At 38.4% G+C, this 23,404-nt stretch overlaps 1 protein-coding gene across 2 annotated transcripts in view; it reads left to right on the forward strand.

Annotated features, from left to right (window-relative positions):
* Positions 1 to 23,404, forward strand: part of KNTC1 (kinetochore associated 1) — a 77,244-nt gene that overhangs the window by 2,061 nt on the left and 51,779 nt on the right. For both annotated transcript variants that reach the window (XM_032876385.1, XM_032876384.1), the window contains exons 2-20: positions 409 to 588; positions 6,039 to 6,159; positions 8,350 to 8,465; positions 8,812 to 8,890; positions 9,711 to 9,788; positions 10,653 to 10,687; positions 11,085 to 11,195; positions 12,432 to 12,525; positions 12,888 to 12,940; positions 13,146 to 13,261; positions 13,595 to 13,649; positions 14,580 to 14,678; positions 15,915 to 15,958; positions 16,065 to 16,130; positions 16,229 to 16,304; positions 19,714 to 19,839; positions 19,930 to 20,019; positions 20,395 to 20,448; positions 21,032 to 21,093. In XM_032876385.1, coding sequence (XP_032732276.1) covers positions 460 to 588; positions 6,039 to 6,159; positions 8,350 to 8,465; positions 8,812 to 8,890; positions 9,711 to 9,788; positions 10,653 to 10,687; positions 11,085 to 11,195; positions 12,432 to 12,525; positions 12,888 to 12,940; positions 13,146 to 13,261; positions 13,595 to 13,649; positions 14,580 to 14,678; positions 15,915 to 15,958; positions 16,065 to 16,130; positions 16,229 to 16,304; positions 19,714 to 19,839; positions 19,930 to 20,019; positions 20,395 to 20,448; positions 21,032 to 21,093 — 1,604 coding nt within the window. In that variant the 5' untranslated portion in view covers positions 409 to 459. The remainder of the gene's footprint in view (positions 1 to 408; positions 589 to 6,038; positions 6,160 to 8,349; positions 8,466 to 8,811; positions 8,891 to 9,710; positions 9,789 to 10,652; positions 10,688 to 11,084; positions 11,196 to 12,431; positions 12,526 to 12,887; positions 12,941 to 13,145; positions 13,262 to 13,594; positions 13,650 to 14,579; positions 14,679 to 15,914; positions 15,959 to 16,064; positions 16,131 to 16,228; positions 16,305 to 19,713; positions 19,840 to 19,929; positions 20,020 to 20,394; positions 20,449 to 21,031; positions 21,094 to 23,404) is intronic.

Below are 23,404 nucleotides of genomic sequence, written 5' to 3' on the forward strand. Positions count from 1 at the left end.
CATTGGTGAGATCAGATTTGTCTGTTCCTAGACAGATATATATACATATATATATATATTTCAAAGATTTTATTTATTTATTTGACAGAGATTACAAGTAGTCAGAGAGGCAGGCAGAGAGAGAGAAGGGGGAAGCAGGCTCCCTGCTGAGCAGAGAGCCTGATTCGGGGCTCCATCCCAGGACCCTGAGATCATGACCTGAGCCAAAGGCAGAGGCTTAACCAAGTGAGCCACCCGGGCGCCCCTAGATGGCTATATTGTTCTCTGATGATTATCATAGCTCTAGTTCCATCTATCTTACTGGTCTTAAGTATCTAGTGACTACAGAAATAACGCAGAAAAGTCTTCATTGATTGGTGTGTGTGTGTGTGTGTGTATTTAAACTTATCTGTTCTCTAATTTTACAAGTTGTCACAGGGAAAGCAGTGGTTCCTGACTCAGGAAGATAATCTCGGAAACATGTGGAATGATATTGAACTGTTGACAAGTGATGATACTGGAAGCGGGTACCTAAGTGCTGGTTCAAGAAAAGAACACGGAACTGCTTTATATCAAGTTGATTTGCTAGCAAAGATCTCCTCTGAAAAGGTACTGATTATGATGCTGACTGTTTTCATTTATAACACTTTTACTGAGTGCTTAGTAAGCCCAGTAGTCACACGGTAAATGTTCTATAAATGGGTTTAGCATTTCTCAGGGAATCAAAGTTCAGTCTCAGATTACTGGAAATTTCCATCTGAATTCTCCCTTCATTGTCTTAGATCACTGTTTCCAAAACTGAACATTTCATAGCTCTTCTTGACATTGGGACAAATAGAATGTAAATAAAGAGAAAGAATACCCACCAGCAGCTTAGGAAATAAAACATTACCAATAGGTTTGAAGGCCCTGGGGTCCCTTCCCAATCCCATGCTCCCCCTATACTCCACCCCTGAGTTAAGCATTCTGCTGAGGTTGACATTTATCCTTTCTATGCATTTCTTTACACATAATAATTTTCTTCTCTTTTTTGTTTTTTAAAAATTTTATTTATTTATTTGACAGACAGAGATCACAAGTGGGCAGAGAGGCAGGCGGAGAAAGAGGAGGAAGCAGGTTCCCTGCTAAGCAGAGACCCCGATGCAGGGCTCGATCCCAGTACCCTGGGATCATGACCTGAGCCGAAGGCAGAGGCTTTAACCCACTGGGTCACCCAGACGCCCCTAATTTTCTTCTTTTAACAATAATTCTACTGTTCTTAGTCCAGGCTTGGAACCTTATTTTTGGCATCCTGTAGAAGATATTACAGTTAGTTTTTTATCTTACATTTTCTTTTTCAGTAATTTGCATCTGATAAAATAATTTTTGTAAACAAAGGGTTTTTTTTGTAAAGAAAGTACATCTGACTTGTATTCACAATATTATAGCCCACGATCCCTTCATTTCTCTTAGTAAGTCAATATAATATTTAATCCTCTAAGAAAAAAAGATTTAAATGAAAAGAAAAAACTATTAAAGACAAGATTATATCTTCTAGGACTTGAAAGGAAGGGCCTCTTTTGGGGACCTTATTCATAAAGGACCTCAAATGTAGGCTTTTTGGCTTTTTTTTCAAGTGAGGTTCTATATGTATTCAGAGAAACTGGCTGATAGGATTTTAAAAAAATAGACCATGCTTTACACAGCTTGCATTCTATTGTTGAAATACACTGCCTTTAGCAGACTGTGAATCACAGAATTTGTAAATATTCATTATGAGTAAAACAAATACATTATTTTCTTTGGTATTAAATTGTTATTTGTTAAAAGCAAAAATTTTAATTTAAAGTATACTAGAAGTTCTATAATGAGAAAGTGGCTATTTTTAGCATTATCAGGAGCCTCAAAATATGGAGTAGCCCATGCCTCCCTTGAGCTCTGAGGACTCCTGTTGAAAAATAATAGTATGTGTGTACTGAGTTTCAAATACAGCTAGGAACTAAAATTCTATCTGTTATTAGCTTGAAGTATCACTTGTCACTCATAGCAAATGCTATGTTCAAAACCATATACTAAGCTCTTAGAATATAAGGTAACCTATTATGCCATATTTTTAAGATCTTTCCTTAAAGTAAAGCAGACAGGACACCAGCAATAAAAACTACTTAGTTGTACAAGTCAGTATATGCTAAATATCAAATGAATGATACAGACAGTAAATGCAGTAGGAATTCAGGAGAAGGAGGGGTGCCTGGGTGGCTCAGTGGGTTAAGCCTCTGCCTTCAGCTTGGATCATGATCTCGGGGTCCTGGGATTGAGCCCCACATCGGGCTCTCTGCTCAGCGGGGAGCCTGCTTCCCCCTCTCTCTCTATGCCTGCCTCTCTGCCTACTTGTGATCTCTGTCTGTCAAATAAATAAAATCTTTAAAAAAAAAAAAAAAGGATTTCAGGAGGAGAGTTCGTTGTGGGTGGGGACAGTTTAAGGAGCATTTCATAAAAAAATTAGCACCTAACTTGGTCCTTAAGAAAAAGGGAAAATGGAAACATAAGTTATCAAAATTTGTGAAGTGCAGCAAAAGTGCTTCCTGGAAAATTTATAACATTGAATGTATAAGTTAGAAAAGAAGAAAGATCTAAGTTTTTTGCTTAGGAAACCAGAAAAGTAAGAGCAAATGAAATCCACAGTAAACAGAAAAAAGAGTAAGAGAACAGAAAGCAATGAAATTGAAAACAAGAAATTAGTAGAGGAAAATCAATGAAACCAAGAGTTTCTTTGAAAAAATCAATAACATCTGTAAGTCTCTAGCCAGGCTAAGTAAGAAAAAAAGAGAGAGAACACAAATTACTAATATCAGAAATGAAAGAGAGGACATCACTACAGACCCTATGGACATTAAAAGGATGGATAATCAAGAAATACTAAAAGCAGCTCTATGCCCACAAATGTGGTAACTTAATGAAATGGACCACGTCCTTGAAAGACATAATCTTCCAAAGCTCACACAAGAAGAAATAGGCAATCAGAATAGGCCTCTATCTATCAAAGAAATTGATTGTATCAGTAATTAATAACCTTCCAAAACAGAAAGAACCAGTCTCAGATGGGTTCACTGGTGAATTCTAGCAAACATTTAGGGGAAGAAATTATACCAATTTTCTACAATCTCTTTCAGAAAATAGAAGCAGAGGGAATACTTCCTAACTCATTCTATAAGCCCAGCATTACCGTCATACCCGAACCAGGTGAAGACATTATAAGAAAACTACAGGCCAAGATTTTTCATGAACAGAAATGCAAAAATCCTCAACAAAATATTATTAAATTGAATCCAATATATAAAAAGAGTTATATGTTACAACCAAGTAGAATTTATCCCAGGTATGCAAGATTGCTTAAACATTTGAAAATCAGTTAATGTTTAGGTGAGGAATGTATTAACTAACCTTATTGTGGTAATCATTTCACAATATATATGTATATTAACTTACCACATTTTATACCTTAAACTTACACAATGTTATTTGCAAATTATATCTCAATAAAGCTGGAAAAAAATCAAAGTATTCCTTTATATCAAGAGATTAAAGAAAATCACATAATCCTATCAATAGATGCAAAAAAAGCATTTGAAAAAAATCTAACAATCATGATAAAAACTCTCCGTAAACTAGGAATAAAAGGAAGCTTACTCCATTTGATAAAGAAAGACCTATAGCTAACATTGTACTTACTGGGAAGAAACTAGAAACTTTCCCAATAAAATCAGAACAAGGCAAAATACTTTTCAACATCATACTGGAAGTCCCAGCTAATTCAATAAGACAAGAAAAGGAAATAAGATGCATACAGACTGAGAAGAAAGAAATAAAACTTTGTTTGCACATGACTTGATTGTCTATGCAGAGAATCTGAAATAGTTGACAAAAAACACCTGAAACTAAAATACTTAGAGCAGTGTTGCAGGATATAACGTTAATATGCAAAAGCCAGCTGCTTTCCTGTATGCCAGCAATGAACAAATGGAATTTGAAATTAAAAACATAATCCAAACTAATCTTTGTGACCTTGGATCAGGCAAAGCCTTTTTTTTTTTTGAAAGATTCTATTTATGTGACAGAGAGAGATCACAAGTAGGCAGAGAGGCAGGCAGAGAGAGAAGGGAAAGCAGTCTCCATGTGGAGCAGAGAGCCCAACGAGGGGCTCGATCCTAGGACCCCGGGATCATGACCTGAGCTGAAGGCAGAGGCTTTAACCCACTGAGCCACCCAGGCGCCCCCCCCTTTTTTTTTAAAGATTTTATTTATCTATTTGACAGACAAGTAGGCAGAGAGAGAGGGGGAAGCAGGCTCCCTGCTAAGCAGAGAGCCCGATGCGGGGCTCGATCCCAGGATCGCGGGATCGTGACCTGGGCCAAAGGCAGAGGTCATCCCCAGGCAAAGCCTTCTTACATGTGATGCCAAAAGCACAAGTGACAAGAGAAAAAAAAAGATAAATTGGACTTCATCAGAATTAAAAGCTGTGTTTCCAAGGGCACAGTCCAAAAAGTAAAAAGACAACTCACAGGATGGAAGGACGTATTTATAGTTATCTGACAAGGAACATGTATCCAAACACTACAAAGAACTTCCAACTTAATTATAAAAAGACAAATAACTTGGTTAAAAAAGGGCCAAAGACCCTAACACATACCTCCCCAAAGAAGATACACAGAAGACAAATAAGCATAAGAAAAGATGCTTTGCATCTTTTTTTTTTTTTTTTAAGATTTTATTTATTTATTTGACAGACAGAGATCACAAGTAGGCAGAGAGGCAGGCAGGGAGAAAAGAGGAAGCAGGCTCCCTGCTGAGCAGAGAGCCCGATGTGGGGCTCTATCCCAGGACCCTGAGATTACAACCTGAGTGGAAGGCAGAGGCTTAACCCACTGAGCCACCCAGGCGCCCCAGATGCTTCACATTTTGTCATCAAGGAAGTTCGATTTAAAACACCAGAATGTGGTGGCATTTCCAAAAATTTCCCCTGGAGAAGGTGACTATTGAAACAAGCACAAAATGAAGTGATTGGATTAAAACTTAGTGGGGGAAGAATAAATATAGTTAACATTTATTGAGCATATATTATATGCAGGGCTATCTTCTAAGCCTTTACATGAATTCATAATTATTATTCCTGTTTTTCAGGAGAGTCTGTTGAGGTACTTGCCCAGCATTACTCAGCATTGTCAACACTGGACACTAAAGTGTCCAACTGCTTCAGGATACATTTCTGGGGCTCTTGCGTGGCTCAGTCAGTTAAGTGGCTGCCTTTAGCTCAGGTCATGATCCCAGGGTCCTGGGATTGAGCCCCTTGTCAGGCTCCTTGCTCAGCGGGAGACTGCTTCTCCCTCTCCCTCTGTCTGCTGCTCCCCCTGCTTGTCCTCTCTCTCTCTGTCAAATGAATAAATAAAATTAAAAAAAAAAAAGCACACATTTGCATGTAAAGCTGTAATTACTGGAAACTGAAAATTAGAGACTCATGATTGGCTTGCATAATATTTTTTAAAATGTTGACTCAGCTGCCAATATTTAAAACTCAGAACATTTCACATAAAGATCCAGTTTTTTAGGTAAATTGGTTGTAGCCATGCCGGGGTTACATTTCCACCCGCCTTTAATCTGTTTCTGTTCTCTTTATTGTAGAGGGGGTATGAGCCCTCCAGTTCACAGCACACCCTCCCCCCCGCCAACCCCGGGCCCCAGTCATATCTCAGACACTGAGACTTTGTGCCAGTCTTGGCTCATTCATTGAATTTGATGCCTGCCTGCTCCTACAGGCGTAAGATCCACCCCCAGGAAACAAAGACTTACCCATGAGAATCGCTTGCCCTTTCCTAGCAATCTTGGAATGTTTCCCCACTTGGGACTCTGAATGGATTCACGATATACCATAGAAAGAAAAACTTGACTAATTAGAGATAAATAGACTAAAGAAAAAAGTTAACTTTTAATGCGGGTACTTGGGACTATGATGATATTCTTGGTAAGTATTGTTAAAGGTGCATAAGAATGTTTTATTTTAGTCCTGCTTTTCCCTCCCACAGGCCTCGTTAAATCCAAAGATACAAGCGTACAGCTTAAATAGCGGTTTTATTATTGTGGTGGACCAGTCGGTATTCCTGCTTGACCATGTTTGCAGACTGCTGCAGCTGCATCTGGAATTTGGTAAGTCTAATGCAATACAGCAAATAAATTGGAAACCAGGTATAGCTTGCTACTGATTTATACCGCATTTTCTTTTATTTACTCTGTTATTTCTAAGACTTGAAATTGAACTAATTTCAAAAAATTAATCTAAAGTGCCTTTAAGATTTTTTTTTAAAGATTTTATTTATTTATTTGACAGGGAGATAGAGAGTACAAGCAGGCAGAGGGAGAGGGAGAAGCAGACTCCCCACCAAGCAGGGAGCCTGACATGGGGCTCTGACGTGGGTCTTGATCCCAGGACCCTGGGATCACAACCCGAGCCGGACACAGCTGCCCAACCGACTGAGCCACCCAAGCGCCCCTAAAGTGCCTTTTTTGTGCTGAGTACTAGATGCAAGGGATCCTGAGATGATCCCTTCTCTCAATAAATCTAAGGAGTACATGTATATGTAAATACATGTAAAGCAACAAGGAACTTTACTTGCATGATTTTTTATTTATTTATTTTTAAGATTTTATTTATTTATTTGATAGAGATCACAAGTAGGCAGAGAAGCAGGCAGAGAGAGAGGAAGGGAAGCAGGCTCCCCACTGAGCAGAGAGCCCGATGCAGGACTCAATCCCAGGACTCTGGGATTACGACCTGAGCCGAAGGCAGAGGCTTTAAACCACTGAGCCACCCAGGTGCCCCTTGCATGATTTTTTAAATTAGAATACCATGGAAACTGGGGTGCCTCTGTGGCTCAGTGGGTTAAGCTTCTGCCTTCGTCTCTGGTCATGATCTCGGGGTTCTGGGATCAAGGCCCAGATTGGGCTCTCTGCTCAGCAGGCTCCCCGCTGCTCCCTCTCTCTGCCTGCTTCTCTGCCTCCTTGTGATCCTTCTGTCAAATAAATAAATAAAATCTTAAAAAAAAGAAAAAAGAACTTAGCAGAAAAGGAGTCAGGAGGTATGCATGGGAGAAGGCAATCTTGATTGCAGTATGGAGGCAAGGAACTCCTAATTTGTAAAATCTCGTATCTACCCTGAATGGTCTACAAGAGTCACAATGTCACCATGAAATAGTGGGTTTTGTTAATGTGTAATGCGTTTGTGCAAAGTCTTTGTTTATATCTTATGCAAGACAGCTATCCTGAGTGTTCCAGTGAGCCCTATACCATGTGTGGTTCTTCCACGCTATCTTCCCCTGCTCTACGTTTTCTTTTTTCCAGAGAATTTACCACCTTCTTACATGAAATATAATTTATTATGCCCTAATTGTTTATCATCTATTTCTGCCTTGGAATTTGAGCTCCATGAAGGTGGGACTCTTTTGTTACTGTTCTCAGATATATGCAAAAGGCCTGGAACATTACTTAGCTTGTAGTAAGTGCTCAGTAAATATTTGTTGACTAAATAAAAGTATCATTCTTTTTTATTTTATTTTACTTTATTTTATTTTATATATATGTATATATATATATATATATATATATTTTTTTTTTTAAGATTTTATTTATTTGACAGAGAGAGATCACAAGTAGGCAGAGAGCAGGCAGAGAGAGAGGGGGAAGCAGGCTCCCCGATGAGCAGAGAGCCCGATGCGGGGCTCGATCCTAGGACCCTGAGATCATGACCTGAGCCGAAGGCAGAGGCTTTAACCCACTGAGCCATCCAGGTGCCCCTTTATTTTATTTTTTTAAAAAGATTTTATTTGTCTATTTGACAGAGAGAGACAGAGATCACAAGTAGCAGAGAGGCAGAGAGAGGGAGGGGAGGAAGCAGGCTCCCTGCTGAGCAGAGAGCCTGATGTGGGGCTCAATCCCAGGACCCTGGGATCATGACCAGAGCCGAAGGCAGACGCTTAACCGACTGAGCTATCCAGGCACCCCTCATTCTTTTTTATTTTAATCACCACTTTTTGGACATACTTAAAAGAAGCTTGGATAGTTGACTTTTTTTTTTTTCCAGATTTTATTTTATTTATTTGAGAGAGGGAGAGAGATACAAGCAGGCAGAGAGAGGGGGGGAAACAGGCTCCCTGCTGAGCGGAGAGCCCAATGCGGGGCTCGATTCCAGGACCCTGAGATCATGACCTGAGCCGAAGGAAGAGGCTTAACTCACTAAGCCACCCAGGAGCCCCGAATAGTTGACTTTTAATGATAAAACTTGCACTTTTTTATATTAAGTATTTTCAATGGAAACTAGTAACTTTGATTTGAAATTTTCAGATACTGAAGTGGATGTAGTTGGCCTTTGTCAAGAAGGAAAGTTTCTTTTGGTTGGGGAGAGAAGTGGCAACTTACATCTTATTCATGTAACGTCAAAGCAAACATTACTCACTAATGTAAGGCCCTGTTATGTTTTTCATTTTTGTCACTTAAATTTAAAATTACCTCTTAGACAACTAAAACGGTCACAAACCATTACTTAATATGTTTTTAATTAAAAGAATAATATCCGTACATTAAATTTAAGAATCATACCTTAGAAATATATGAAGTAAATGAAATATTGAAAAATTAAGCTTTGAATATATTCCTAGTATGCTTGTCCAAAATAGTTTACTGTTTTAAAACTAAATTGTTTGGATTATAGGCAGAATTATTGATAATACTAGGCTTTAAAGAATATAATTGTTGATTGTATTTTCCTGGGTTTAATCTTATCATTTGAAATGAATTTGCAATTAGGCTTTCGTTCGGAAAGCTAATGATGAAAATCAGTGTACTTACCGGAATCTTGTTATTGAGAAAGATGGTTCAAGTGAAGGTAAGTTTTTAAAATTTTTTTACATATCCTCTGACTAATACCCAATAAAAAAATCAGATTAACTACAAATCTAATAATTTATTAACTACAGTTCATTTTTATACCTCCTCTTCAATGTTAAATTTTCTAGGGGTTTGAATAACATTATGATAAGAAATAAGTTTTTATACTTTAGCTCTTTTCAGGGATTTAGGTGTACTTTCCCTGAATATAATATTCTAAATTCAATTTTATAGTTTTGAGAGTTCTATAGATTACCAAGGAGACGTTATATTCTTTTAAAATGTTTTTGTAGGTTTCAGCATATTTATCATATTTTTATTTCAACAAATGTTAACTGGACCTTAATTTATTTCATTATATCTGTGATTTTTTTTTTTCCTGGCAAGTGAAGTTTGATTTATAAAAGTTTCAAAGAAGTTAGCATTATTTTTGCAAATAACTTTTTCTAAGTAAGCTTTATCTGTATCATTCCCATATTATTTGATGATTAGAATTTAATAATGAGTAAATTGACACATTTTTAACATAGGTCTAAACACTTAAATTTTATTTATTTATTTATTTGAGAGAGGGTACTCACAGGAGCGGGGGCGGGTGGATGCAGAGAGGGAGAGAGAGTCTCAAGCAGACTCCACACTGAGCAGGGAGCCCAATGCAGGGCTTGATCTCGTGACCCTGGGATCATGACTTGAACTGAAACCAAAAGTTGGGTATTTAACTGGTCGCTTAACTGACTGTACCACCTAGGTGCCCCCAGACACTTCAATTTTATATTCATGCACCTATTAGAGAAACTGGCTTGATTTTATTTCAATAGGTACCTATTATATGCTACTGCTTACAAACAGTGGATTTTTTTGCATCACAAACCTTCAACTTGCAAAAATTCAGCAAGGTAAGTAATGGATTTTTTTATTATTATTGTTGATTTGTCACAATATTTCTTACTAGTTTTTTGGGTAAAATTTTAAATATTCTCTGTTAGAATATTAGTTTAATTAGATTCTATAAAACCAGATATACTTTTAAGTATTCATATATTACTTATTCTTCACTATTAGGGCTGCAACAGAATCTGAAGAAATGTACATTGTTTACAGCCTTCAAGGAGGTTATAGCTTAGTCGGGGAGACAAGACACACACTAGCATAGTGATACATGCTTTTTGACGGAATGAACGAACCTGGAAGCTGAAATGACTGCATAAACACATTAACAATTCAGGCAGTAATCCATAGTATGTGCTAAGTGGGATGCACCATACATGCCTCTGAGCTGGGAAAGTTTGGAGAATCGGTTCGGGCATGTGTTCAACAAATATTTTTTCGTAGTCTTTGTGCCAAGATTGTACAAAGTCCTGGGGATGCCACAAGACCTAGTTCTTCATAGTTTAATGAAGGAAACAGACAAATAAAAGCGCTCTTCCAAAATGGTGTGCAAAGTGATGAAGACTTTACAGGTAGGACTTCAGAGCTTGGATAGGAGAGCTGGAGCAGAGAGAAGACCCCTTTAGGAGGGAGAAACATGGTAAGGGAAAGTATGCAGAGGCACGCCAGGGACTAAGAGGCAGCCTGGTGGGTACCCTGACTATGACATGTTGTCACAGTTGATATCTGTGGTCAAGGGCAAAACTGAAAAGTCATCAGTGCTTCTCACTAGAAGAATAGTGTATTTAATCTCACCTTGACACACGAGGGTGACTTGCATATATTTTATAGGTTAATACTATAACTTTAGTCTCTTTTCTTCTTTCATACAGCGATTGAGAATGTAGACTTCAATATGGCAAAAAAGGTAAGAAAAGAAAACCACATTGTCCTCTTGAAACTTACATTTAATGTTAATTTAGTAGAGTGTTTCTGGATATTATCTAAGGTTGATATTTTGGGTATTAAGGTGATATAACATTTTAATAACATTGCCGTTTTAAAAAAAACAACATTACCCTTGAAAAATGCATTTATAGGGGCTGACTCTTTCATTGGAGCATGTGACTCGACCTCAGGGTTGTGAGTTTGAGCCCCATGTTGGGTGTAGAGATTATTTAAAAATAAAATCATTAAAAGAAAAAAAGATGTAGTTAAAAATAAAAATGCATTTATAACAGATTGGTTTAAACTCATTTTTATCAATCTTTCTAAGGAATTTGGACTGTGGAATATATGACATTCTTTTTTTTTTAATTTTGCAGTTACAAGGACAAATCAAGTCTGGTTTCATTTCTACGGAAAATTATCATACTCTTGGTTGTCTCAACCTTGTGGCTGGAGATTTAGCAAGTGCAATTACTGTGATAATAGGGGTAATTCTTTCTATAAAATTTAATTTTTTTGGGACGCCTGGGTGGCTCAGTTGGTTAAGCGGCTGCCTTCGGCTCAGGTCATGATCCCAGCGTCCTGGGATCGAGTCCCACATCGGGCTCCTTGCTCGGCAGGGAGCCTGCTTCTCCCTCTGCCTCTGCCTGCCTCTCTGTCTGCCTGTGCTTGCTCACTCTCTCTCCCTCTGTCTCTGACAAATAAATAAATAAATAAAATCTTAAAAAAAATTTAATTTTTTTGCTTCAGAAGTGTTTCTTCATTAGCATATTGTTTGGGTTCAATTACAATTTAATTCATAATGGGTAACAGAAACAGAGAAATTGTAAAATTAAGGTTGTATAAATAACTCAATAAGAACACCTAAGTTTCTATATTGGAAAACATAGTGCATCTTAATTTTCACTAATTTCTATCTAAAATTTAGCATTCCTTTCAATTATGAATCTAGGCCAAAACAAAAAAGTCTAATTATATTCAAGGAGTGTATTCTAATTATATTCAAGGAATAAGCAACAATTCAATAGAATTATGGCATTTGTAACACTTTTACCTGCCAGGTTTGTATTTTATATTAAGAAGCAGTCACATTGGGGTGCCTGGATGGCTCAGTGGGTTAAGCCTCTGCCTTCGGCTCAGGTCATGATCTCAGGGTCCTGGGATTGAGCTCCGCATTGGGCTCTCTGCTCAGTGGGGAACCTGCTAGCTCTCTCGCTCGCTCTCTCTCTCTGCCTGCCTCTCTGCCTACTTGTGATCTGTCTGTCAAATAAATAAATAAAATCTTAAAAAAAAAAGGAGCAGTCACATTTCTCTATCCAGTTTAGTATTTCATTAGGGGTTCAAATGATTTAAAATTAATATTTTTGAATTTTTCATCAAAAGTCTGTGGTTACTTTAATGAAAATACTTAACCAAAAACTATATCTCATCCAGATGGAGAAGGTCTTAGAGTTTTTCGCATGTCTTTGGAGCGATTTGTGTGAATGTGCCCGCTCCTTATTAAAAATTCATGTGATAACAAACAGCCAAGTTGGCTGTTGTTTCTATTCTATTCTGTTGAAAACAGACTAAGAGAGGAACTGGAAGATAAAAGCTAGTTGGGTTTGAATACAATAAGTATATTTTGAAATTAGTAATGTGTACAACTTGGGTGTTTCTATTTCGAGGGAGACGTCAGATCTAAGAACCAAATTTGCCCTTGATGTGGTGTTTCATCTCTGCAGGGAACCGGTAATTGTGCATTCTCAAGATGGGAACCAGACTCTTCAAAAGAAGGAATGACAGTTAAGAATGTTATTGATTCAGAGATTATCAGAGGTAAAATAAGTTATTGAATCTAGTTGGGATCATTCTGAGTGGGTTTTACTTTTCATGTCAGTATGCTAAGTCTGGCGAATGGGCCATTTTACTTTACTGCTCTGAAACAAGCCAGATTAGTGTGATAATTGTCCACACTCATGATTGTTCTTGACCTGTTGCAGTGTTTACTCTTCATTTTGGGAGGTTTTCCATTTTAGTGGTCATCTAAAAATATACAGAGGCAGGAATATGAGAATGGGAGCTTCTCCTTTAAGGGTAGTAGTTCTGCCTTTCCGTAAATAATGGTAATTTATTATTTAAACATGGCTATCTATAACAGAAAAATGTAATCTTTACACACCTTGCTTTCTCTTTTGTAGGTGCAAAGAAGTTCCAGTTGATAGACAATCTACTTTTTGTTCTTGATACTGATGTATGTTTCTGATATTTCTCCTTCAATTTTTTTCATTGGGTATTATGTTGAGTAACGCAAATTTGTCAAACTTAACAAAGACAGGGACTTGAGCTGGGGTGGATTACTGTCTGGTGTGCTGTGCTTTATTTCAGTACACGTATCAAAAGAGAGATCCTTGCAATGTCATTAAGACGATATGTCCTTGAAATGTCTCTTTTTGCAGAATGTGCTGAGCGTCTGGGACATTTACACGCTGATTCCCGTATGGAACTGGCCCTCTCTTCACATCGAAGACTTTCTTCTTACCACAGAAGCAGATTCCCCCTCATCAGTCACGTGGTACATTATGACACTAGTAGTGATTTCCCTTCTGTTATAACCAGGTTTCTTAATCATTCATTATGTATTACATTCTACCTAACCCTCTGGACAGACTGACAGGGTAAGGACTATTCCATTGTTAGCCCACTGCATTGAGAACATATGGGCATTACGAACCTGCAAGTGGTTGTGTTAGAAAGGGTGTCAGTCTGGACCATGAGCATGAAGAAAACAGGTTTGTTGTCCTCTTAGGAATCAGTTTTAACCTTTTCGAATATTCCTTTGACTTAGCCTTTATCTAGCAATTGGCAGAGCTTATTTGGTTCACTTAAACCTTCTTTTCTCTTTCAGGCAAGGGATTACAAATCTCAAATTAGTAGCTCTGACAACTACTACTGATAAGAAGGTATTAGAAAATTCTATTTCACATTTGTCCCCATTATGTGTTAGAAATAGCATTAACTAATATGGAAGTGGTTAAGTAGGGCCCATGGCATTTTAACTCTTTGTTGACACGCACTTGACAAATCAGAAATAATCCTGCAGAGTTCTTTTTTTTTTTTTTTTTTTAAGATTGTATTTATTTGACAGAGAGAGAGAGAACACAGGGAGGGGGAGGCAGGCTCCCTGCCGAGCAGAGAGCCCGATGCGGGGCTCCATCCCAGGACCCTTAGATCATGACGTGAGCTGAAGGCAGAGGCTTAACTCACTTAGCCACCCAGGTGCCCCAGAGTTCTTTTTTTCTTATTTAAAAAAAAAAAGAAAGAAAGAAATGGAGTGTTACCTAGGTGGCTCAGTCAGTTAAGCATCCAACTCTTGATTTCAGCTCTAGTCATGATCTCAGGGTTGTGAGATTGAGCCCTGCACTCAGCACAGAATCTGCTTGTCCCTGTCCCTCTGCTCCTCCCCGACTCACATGCACACGCTCTCTCTCTCCCCCACCCCCAAATAAATAAATAAATAAATAAAATCTTCTTTTAAAAAATGGCTCTAAGTCTCCACTTCCCATTTAAGTGGAGCATTGCAGAATTAAAAATATCCACAAGAAAATGTTCATTACAGTGACTCATAGTTAGGAATTACATTCACCTTAAATACAAATTGTAGAATGAACTTCAGGCATATTGTTTTTCATCCAGCAGACTTGGAAGTTGGAATAGAGCATAATTTTATATGTAACATTTAAATAATTCACTAATGGACTTAGTTATAAAATTGTTTTTTGCATTTAGCCTTGTACCAAATATTTTAATCTAGGCCCATGATTATGAAGTACTATCTTGTTCTTATAAATTTATATGCCCCACTAAACTAATTGCTCTTCTGTTTTTCCTAGATGAAGAATCTCATGGTTTATTCATTACCTACGATGGAAATACTGTATTCTTTGGAAGTATCTAGCGTTTCCTCTCTGGTCCAATCCGGAATTAGCACAGTATGTTGATGTGTATTTTGTACTTTATATTAAAAAACCATTAAGTAAGCTAGGGGGCACCTGGCTGACTCAGAAGAACATGCGATTCCTGATCTCAGGGTCCTGAGTTTGAGTCGCACGCTAGCTGTAAAGATTACTTAAATAAATTTTTTTTGTCTTTAAAGTTAAGTAAACTAAGCATGAGTGGAAACTGGTATAATACCTGGATAGATCTCAGGTTGACAAGTATATTTCATGTTACCAGGTGTTTTCAAATACATTTGCCAAATACTAGTCTTCATATAAGGAAAAGAAAGGCATATTATTTAAATAAAACCTGAATCATCTACTTACTCAGTTTTCTTGTGTTTCTGCAGGAAATATGATAAGTAATTTGGGGGGAGGGTCATTGCTTTTATGTACTTACCTTTTAATTATGACTTTCTTAAAAAACATATTACGTTTGTTTTGTATATTCACACACACACACACACACACACACACACACACACACAGAGTTTTTCCAAACCATTTGTATTTACCTGCAGACATCATGGCCTGTTGCCCCTAAAGGCTTCAGCAGGTCTCTCCTAAGAATAAGGGCATTCATCTATAGCACCATTATCACTCAGAAAATTTAACATTAATACAATGCTATTATGAAACATACCATCCAGATCCAGATTTTACCAATGGTGCCAATTACTTTAAAACTCTTTTTTTTTCCCTTGACCCAGCATCCAATCAAGCGTCATGCTTGGAATTTTGTTGTCACGGTCACAGGGTAGTCTGCTTTAATAGTTCCCTAGTCTTTTTGTTTTTGTAAGACCCTGACATTTTCTGAATCCTATCCTGTTGTGTTATAGAACGTCTCTCTGTTTGGATCTGTCCTAATTAAATGCGTGCTGAACTTTCTTGGCAAGGATACCACATAGGTAATACTGTATTGAACTGTGTCACATTAAGGGGCTCATGGCCATTTGTCCTATTACTAGTGATGATAAGTATGATTACTTGGTTAGGGCAGTTCTGCAGATTTCTCCACTGTAAGGTACTTTTTCCTGTTTGTAATTGCTGAGTAAATTCTGTGGCATTATCCTGAGACTCCAGGAATATCCTTTTTCCCAGTGGTTTTTGGACCGTGAATTTAGAATCTGTTGATGGATAATTCTCACCCAAACCAGTTGTTACTTTAGTAACTAGAAAATGAATTATTTCTGTATTTCAATTTTAAACATTTTTTTTTAATTGTTGTAGGATACCATATACCTTCTGGAAGGAATTTGCAAAAACGATTCAACGTAGGTCATGTTTTGTTTTATCAAATAAGTTGTTAAATAGCAGCTAACTTACAACTTGCTTATTACTATTAATGATAAATACACTTACAGTGAAAACTTTTTTCAGCTTTTCTAAAGATTCAGTCTCGGTTGTGGTACTCAGATGTCTTACAGAAGCTTTACCAGAAAACAGGTAACTGCTCATTTTCTTTTAGACTTTACCACTTAATGATAAACTTAAATTCCCTGATTAATAAAAACTTAACTAAAATTTCTTTTTCAACTTGTCAGATTGAGTCGGTTACTTCACAAACACAGATTTGCTGAAGCCGAGAGCTTCGCGATTCAGTTTGGACTAGATGTTGAGGTAAATCATTCATGAATTCATTTGTTCATCAAACAAGCTTTTTTGGGGGCGCCTGGGTGGCTCAGTGGTTTAAAGTCTCTGCCTTCAGCTCAGGTCATGATCTCGGGGTCCTGGGATCGAGCCCCACATCGGGCTCTCTGCTCGGCGGGGAGCCTGTTACCCCTCTCTCTCTGCCTGCCTCTCCGCCTACTTGTGATCTCTGTCAAATAAATAAATAAAATCTTAAAAAAAAACAAAAAAAAAACAAAAAAAAACAAAACAAGCTTTTTTTCATGCAACAGGGACTGGGGAGACAGACATGTAAAGCGTAATTGGAATTTAATGATCAAGCCTATAATTAAGATATGACCAAAGTACACTAGGGATTCAAAGGAGAAATTGACGCTTACTGGGGCAGAAAGCCTTCTTCACAGAGGAGGTAATTTTTATGTCAGATCTTGAAGGTATTCCAGATGGTCCGGGAAGAGGAAGGGAATTCTAGGTGCAAGGACAACATGAGTAAAGTGAGGGAGGCTTTTAAAAAATATATTTATTTATTCATTTGACAGAGAGAGAGAGACGGGGAGAGAGGGAACACAAGTAGGGGGAGAGGGAGAGGGAGAGGGAGAAGCAGACTTCCTGCGGAGTAGGGAACCCGATGCAGGGCTTGACCCCAGGACCCCGGGATCATGACCTGAGCTAAAGGCAGACACTTAATGACTGAGCCTCCCAGGTGCCCCAAGGGAGGCTTTTGAGGCTTCCAGGAATGCCCACTGATTATAGGTAGGAGTGGAGAATAGGTGATATGCGAAAAGGAGTAAAAGGAGCTAGTGATGGGACGCCTGGGTGGCTCAGTGGCTTAAGTGGTTGCCTTCAGCTCAGGTCATGATCCCAGGGTCCTGGGATCGAATCCCACATCGGGCTCCTTGCTCAGCAGGGAGCCTGCTTCTCCCTCTCCCTCTGCCTGCCTGCCTGCTGCGCCCCCTGCTTGTGCTCTGTCTCTCACTATCTCTCTCTGTACGTCAAATAAATAAATAAGTCTTAAAAAACAAAACAAAACAAAAAAACCATGAAAAAAGAAAGGAGCTGATGATGAACAGTAGGGGGTCAGAGCCTGGGGATCCTTGTGTGCACTGCAGAGGACTTAGACTGTATTCTGCAGGTGATGAGGAACTACTAGAAGGGTCTTGATTAGATTATCACTTTGTAAAGCTGGAGAATTGTTTGGAACGGGGCAGACTTAGGAGTGTGAAGACCAGTTGGGAGACTGAACAGCTTTCTACATGAGACCAAGCCCGTGCAGTGAGGTGAAGATGTACAAGAGGGACGGTCAGACATGAGAGGCGCAGAGGAGGTAGAATCACTGGGACTAAGTGATCAGACATAGGGAGGACACATGTAGGAAATGGCCTGGCAGGGCTCTGGCTCAGCAAACTCGTAAGGATGGGGATGGCACTCCCTAAAATGAGAAATATGTGTGGAAGAGCAGGTAGTGGTAGAAGATGAAGGGTCTGCTTTGTAAAAATTGCATGGACGGGGTCTTATGAAATGAGACTATCTGGTAGGAGGTTGGAGAGTGATCTGAGCTGAATCCAGAGGGTGGAGGGTAGCACCGGGGGATGGCTCAGACCGCTCTGGTAAGTGTGTAGAGTAGAGAGATCTCATCTCCGGATGAGATCCAGGGGCACTGGCATGTAGGAAGTGAGGAAAAGGGGCTATATGCATGTGTGGGAAGAAATGAAGGAGGAAAACTGCAAGAATGTATGATTATAGATTGAAGTCAAGGAAAGAGAAACTTTAGATTCTAGTGGAGGGTGATTAGTAGTTTCAAATGCTATAGACAAGATCAAATATTAAAAGTGGAAGATGTCGGGGCACCTGGGTGGCTCAGTGGGTTAAGCCTCTGCCTTCTGCTTAGGTCATTATCCCAGGGTACTGGGATCGAGTCCTGCATTGGGCTGACTGCTCAGCAGGGAGTCTATTTTTCCCTTTGCTCCCCCTGCCACCATGTATACTCGCTTTCCATCTCTGTCTCTCTCAAAAATAAATAAACAAAATCTTTAAAAAAAATAAAAGTGTAACATTTTAAAACATACAAAGCAATTTTGTGGTTGAGATAGAGATTAATGGGATATTAAGCACCAAAATCAGAGTAATGGATAATTCTGGTTGGGACAAGGAAAATGATGAATTTGGGAAGAAGAGGAGGGGGTTCTTAAGTTTTATTGGTAATATTTATTTTTAAGTAGGGTGATGAGTACATGAGTGTTATATTATCTTTTTGAACATCTGAAAGTTTTGTAATAACTAATATTTAAAATATTTAATTTATTTATTTAACAGAGAGAGATCACAAGTAGGCAGAGCAGCAGGCAGAGAGGGTGGGGAAGCAGGCTCCCTGCTAACAGAGAGCCTGATGCAGGCCTCCATCCCAGGAGCCTGAGATCATGACATGAGACCAAGGCAAAGGTTTAAACCGCTGAGCCACCCAATTAGGCCCCTGTAATGCCTAATTTTTTTAAAAACCAAATGGGGGCTCCTGGCTGGCTCAGTCAGTAGAGCTTGTGACTCTTGGTCATGAGTTTGAGCCCCACACTGAACATACAGATTACTTTAAAAATATAAATAAAATTAAAATTGGAAAGTGAACGGAGTGAAAAATGAGAATCCGTGAAAGCAGTTTTCAGGGAGTGGGGAAATATGAGTAGAGAAACTATGATTTCTTATCATTTTTAGCTTTCAGAATTAGAGAGTCCTTGTTGAAGTTGGCATCTTGGTTATAAGAAAGGAACCTAAAGTTTTGGGTATTTCTTTTTCCTTCTTTCTCTTTCTTCCTTTCTTTCTTAGAGAGTATGTGTGAGCTGGGAGAGGGGCAAAGGAAGAGGGAGAGAGAATCTTAAGCAGACCCCATGGAGCCTGACAAGAGGCTTAATCTCATGACCCTGAGATCATGATCTGAGCCCAAACCAAGAGTTGGATGCTTAACCGACTGAGCCACTCAGGTGCCCTGTGTGGTCATATTTTAAAAAGCAGCTCCATCGCTTTGGAACTGAATAGTTTCAAGTATATTACTTACCCTTCCTGGAGTCTTGGTTTTCTTGATGGTATAACGGGAATGTTAGTATTCCTCCCGTTATACGATGAGGTGTAAATGCTTGCTCAGGTTTTTATGAGAATTAAATGAGTTAATTCACGTAAGGCTCTTAGTACCCTGCTTGACATGTGTAGTTCAGGACTCAAATGGTCTCCGTAACTCTTCACAATCTAGATTACCTTTGGGTTATCTGAGCGTTCCCTGCTTTACTGTTTAGTCTTGGACCACATGAGGCTTCCCCTTTTCTTCGTAACAGCCTGTTGCCTGCAGCCTAAGAAGTCGTGCACAGACAGTATTTTGCTTCAAGTTGCTTAATGGAACGTGTTTGTATTACAGCTTGTTTACAAGGTGAAATCCAATGATACATTAGAGAGATTAGCCTTGAGTTCTGCAGACACCAGTGAGCAGACCAAATGGCAAAAACTCATAGATGAAGCTAAGAACAATCTACATAAAATCCAGGTGTGTTTCCCCCATCGTGTATGACAGCATTCAGATGGACAGACTGATCGACATTAGGTCACCTGACTGTGTCTGGCATTTCTCAAACAGGACGATGAATTTGTGGTGAATTACTGCTTGGAGGCTCAGTGGCTAACCTATGAAACAACCCAGGAAATGCTAAATTATGCCAAAACCCGGGTAGGTTTTTATAACGTTTGTACCTGTTAGTTTATCTCATGCAAAAGAAACCATCTCAGAAAAAATGAATCTTGTCTCCATCGCACACATGTCCTAAAGTGCGTTTTCTGCTGTAGGTTCCCGTCAGTGAGCTCTGAATACCGTTGCTGGTTATATTCCTTAAAATCAAGGTGTAATAGATGGGCAAAATATTGTGAGCTGTTTTCATAAGCTGCATTTTTTTTTAAGATATGTCATTTTTTAATCATTCACTGTTCATCTCAGAGTTCAATGTGACCTGATAATTTGTGTCCTTTCACAGAAAATCCATCTTCCTTCATGAAAAAAAACTAACATAGCAGATATATTAACTTTGTTTCTCATTGTTCATCTTAGCTTTTGAAAAAAGAAAATAAAACTGTTCCTGTCTATTCTGATGGTTTAAAAGAGGTAATTACACTGAACTTAATTTGAGGGTAAATGTACCTTTACAGTATGTCTTTCAACTCAAGATAGACCTGTATTTTTTCAAGAGCAACTTATTTTAATTCTTGTTTCCTTACTGAAAAATAGGAATAATAATAGTACTTATAGGGTTATTTTGAAGTCAGATGAAATAATTTATATAAACCATTTTGCATTGTGTCTGGCATTGGTTAACCACACAAATAAATATTAACTGTGATGGTAACTATCATGGTTTAAACTCTTATTAAAGCAAAGTAAATTTTTGGTGTAATCCAACTGGATTTTAACATAAGGGCATTTATATAAATCACTGGGAAAACTAGTTAATTTTGAAGGCACCTACAATTATTGTGTAAATGCCTTCTCTTTTGCAATTTTATTGCACTGAATGTGATTGGAAATGTTTCTATTATTCCAAGGTTTTTTGGGTTATATTTATGAGAATTGATCTCTAATATGAGGTGAAATGTGCCAGACTTCTGAAATAGAAGGCCTAATTTCTGGGGGGTTTTTAATTTAATTTTCTTGCATATGACATTCAAATTATCATGTTATTTTTTTCTAGGTACTAAGGGCTCATGCAAAATTGACTACTTTTTATGGAGCATTTGGACCAGAAAAATTCAGGTGTGTATATTCTTCGTTTTTTATTTTTAGATTATGAATTAGACTAAATGTGTTTCTGGGAATCGAGTGATGGAAAATATTATTTTCCTGCTAGGTTGTAGATACTCTTCTCCACCATCTGTGGAACTAATAGATTTGAAAGGCAAGTTTAAATGCACGTATCTTTGCCTTAGCAATTTCACTTCTGGCAGTTGATTCTATTAGATATACTAACATGTGCACCAAGAATGTCACTATTTACACATATGAGAGGTAGTTATCTTAAAGATAATAGAAATTATTTGCAAATTAACAATGAAGGGGGAAGCTTTATATTTTTCCCTTGTGGCTAGTCAATCCCCCTTTCCCTGTTCTATTTGTCTGTCTCTGGACTTTATATTCAGTGGATTTTATATTTTTCATTCACCAGTATCATACAGTTTTTTGGGTTTTTTTAAGACTTTATTTATTTATTTGAGAGATACAAAGAGAGAGCCTGAGTCGGGGGAAGGGGCAGAGGGAGAGGGAGAAGGAGACTCCCCACTGAGCAAGGAGGCTGATGTGGGGCTTGTTCCCAGGACTCTGAGATCATGACCTAAGCCGAAGGCAGAGGCTTTAACCCACGGAGCCACCCAGGCACCCCAATTAATGTGATTTTAGAATGTCGTATTATCTGATAAACTAGCCCTGATATACTTTCCATACTTTTCAGAATCTAGGGGGCAATATTCTCATGTTTATTTTTCTGTATGACATTTAGAATGAGAATCACTTTACCCAGTTTATTTATTTAAAATTTTTTTAAAATTTAAATTCAATTAATTAACATATATTGTTAGTTTCAGAGGTAGAGGTCAGTAATTCATCAGTCATACAAGACTCATTACATCGCATGCCCTCCTTAATGTCCATCACCCATTCCCCCATCCCCCTCCCCTCCAGCAACCCTCACTTTGTTTCCTATGATTAAGAGTCTCTTATAGTTTGTTCCTCTCTCTGATTTCGTCTTTGTTTTTTCCTCCCTTCCCCTATAATCCTCTGTTTTGTTCCTTAAATTCCACATATGAGTGAGATCATATGATAATTGCTTTCTCTGATCGCGTAATGCCCTCTAGTTCTATCCATGTCATTGCAAATGCCAACATTTCATTTCTTTTGATGGCTGAGTAGTATTCCATTGTATAGATATACCACATCATCTTTTTTCTAATCTGACAAAGGATTTGTTTTTAGAACATAGAAAAACCGTTTGTAACCTAATAATAAAAAGGCAAGTAGCCTACTAAAAACAAAACATGGGCAAAACACTTGAACACACACTTGACAAAAGAAGATGTATGAATGGCCGAAAACGTGAAAAGTCAAACATAGGATTACCCTGCAGTCTAGCAATTCTCCTACATCTTTACCCAAGAGAAATAAAAAATAATCTAAAAATGCATTTTTTAAAAGATTTTTTTTATTTATCTGAGAGAGAGAGAGAATGAGCAGTGGGGAGAGGCAGAGGGAAGGGGAGAAGCAGACTCCCTACTGAGCAGGGAGCCCTACATGGCACTCGATCCCAGGACCCTGAGATCATCACCTGAGCCAAAGGCAGACACTTAACTGATTGAATCACTCAGGTGTGCTTAAAAATGCATTTTCGTTCATAGTAGCCAAACACGGGTAATAACCCAGACATCCACCAACAGAAGAATAGGTGTATAACTGTGGTATGTTCATACAACAAAATACTGCTTAGCAATAGAAAGAACAAACTGCTGGTGCACACACAGCCCCATGGACAGACCTTAGAAACATTATGCTTGTGAGGGTCCTGCAGTTGGCAGAATAACGACCCCTTAAAGATGTCTAGGTCCAAATCCCCGTTAATCACATGGCAAAATGTGATGAAGGTTGAGGACCTTGAGATGGGGAGATAACTTCGGATCCCTGGAGTCCTTCAAAGCAGAGGAGCCTTCCTGGCTGTGGTCAGAAGGAGATGTGACAAAGGATGGATGGTCTGAGATACAACGTTGCTGACTTTGAAGGTGGAAGAAGGCACAATGAGCCAGGGACTATGGGAGGTCTCTAGAGACTGGAAAAGGCAAGGAAAGAGACTCTTCCCTAGAGACTCCGCAAAGGAACATCTCTGCCTACACCTTGACTTTGACCCACTGAGAATACTTATTGGGCTTCTAACACGCAAACCTATAAGATAATAAATTTCTGTGGTCTTAAGCAGTTTGTGATAATCTGTTACAGCAGCAACTAGAAACCATCTTCACTGGTTTTCTTCTTTTGAGATTTTATTCAAGCCTACATTTTAATTCCTTCAAACCAATATTATTCA

This window comes from Lontra canadensis, unplaced genomic scaffold, assembly GCF_010015895.1.
Source record: "Lontra canadensis isolate GAN:19392208 unplaced genomic scaffold, GSC_riverotter_1.0 scaffold58, whole genome shotgun sequence".
Taxonomy (NCBI): Eukaryota; Metazoa; Chordata; class Mammalia; order Carnivora; family Mustelidae; genus Lontra; species Lontra canadensis.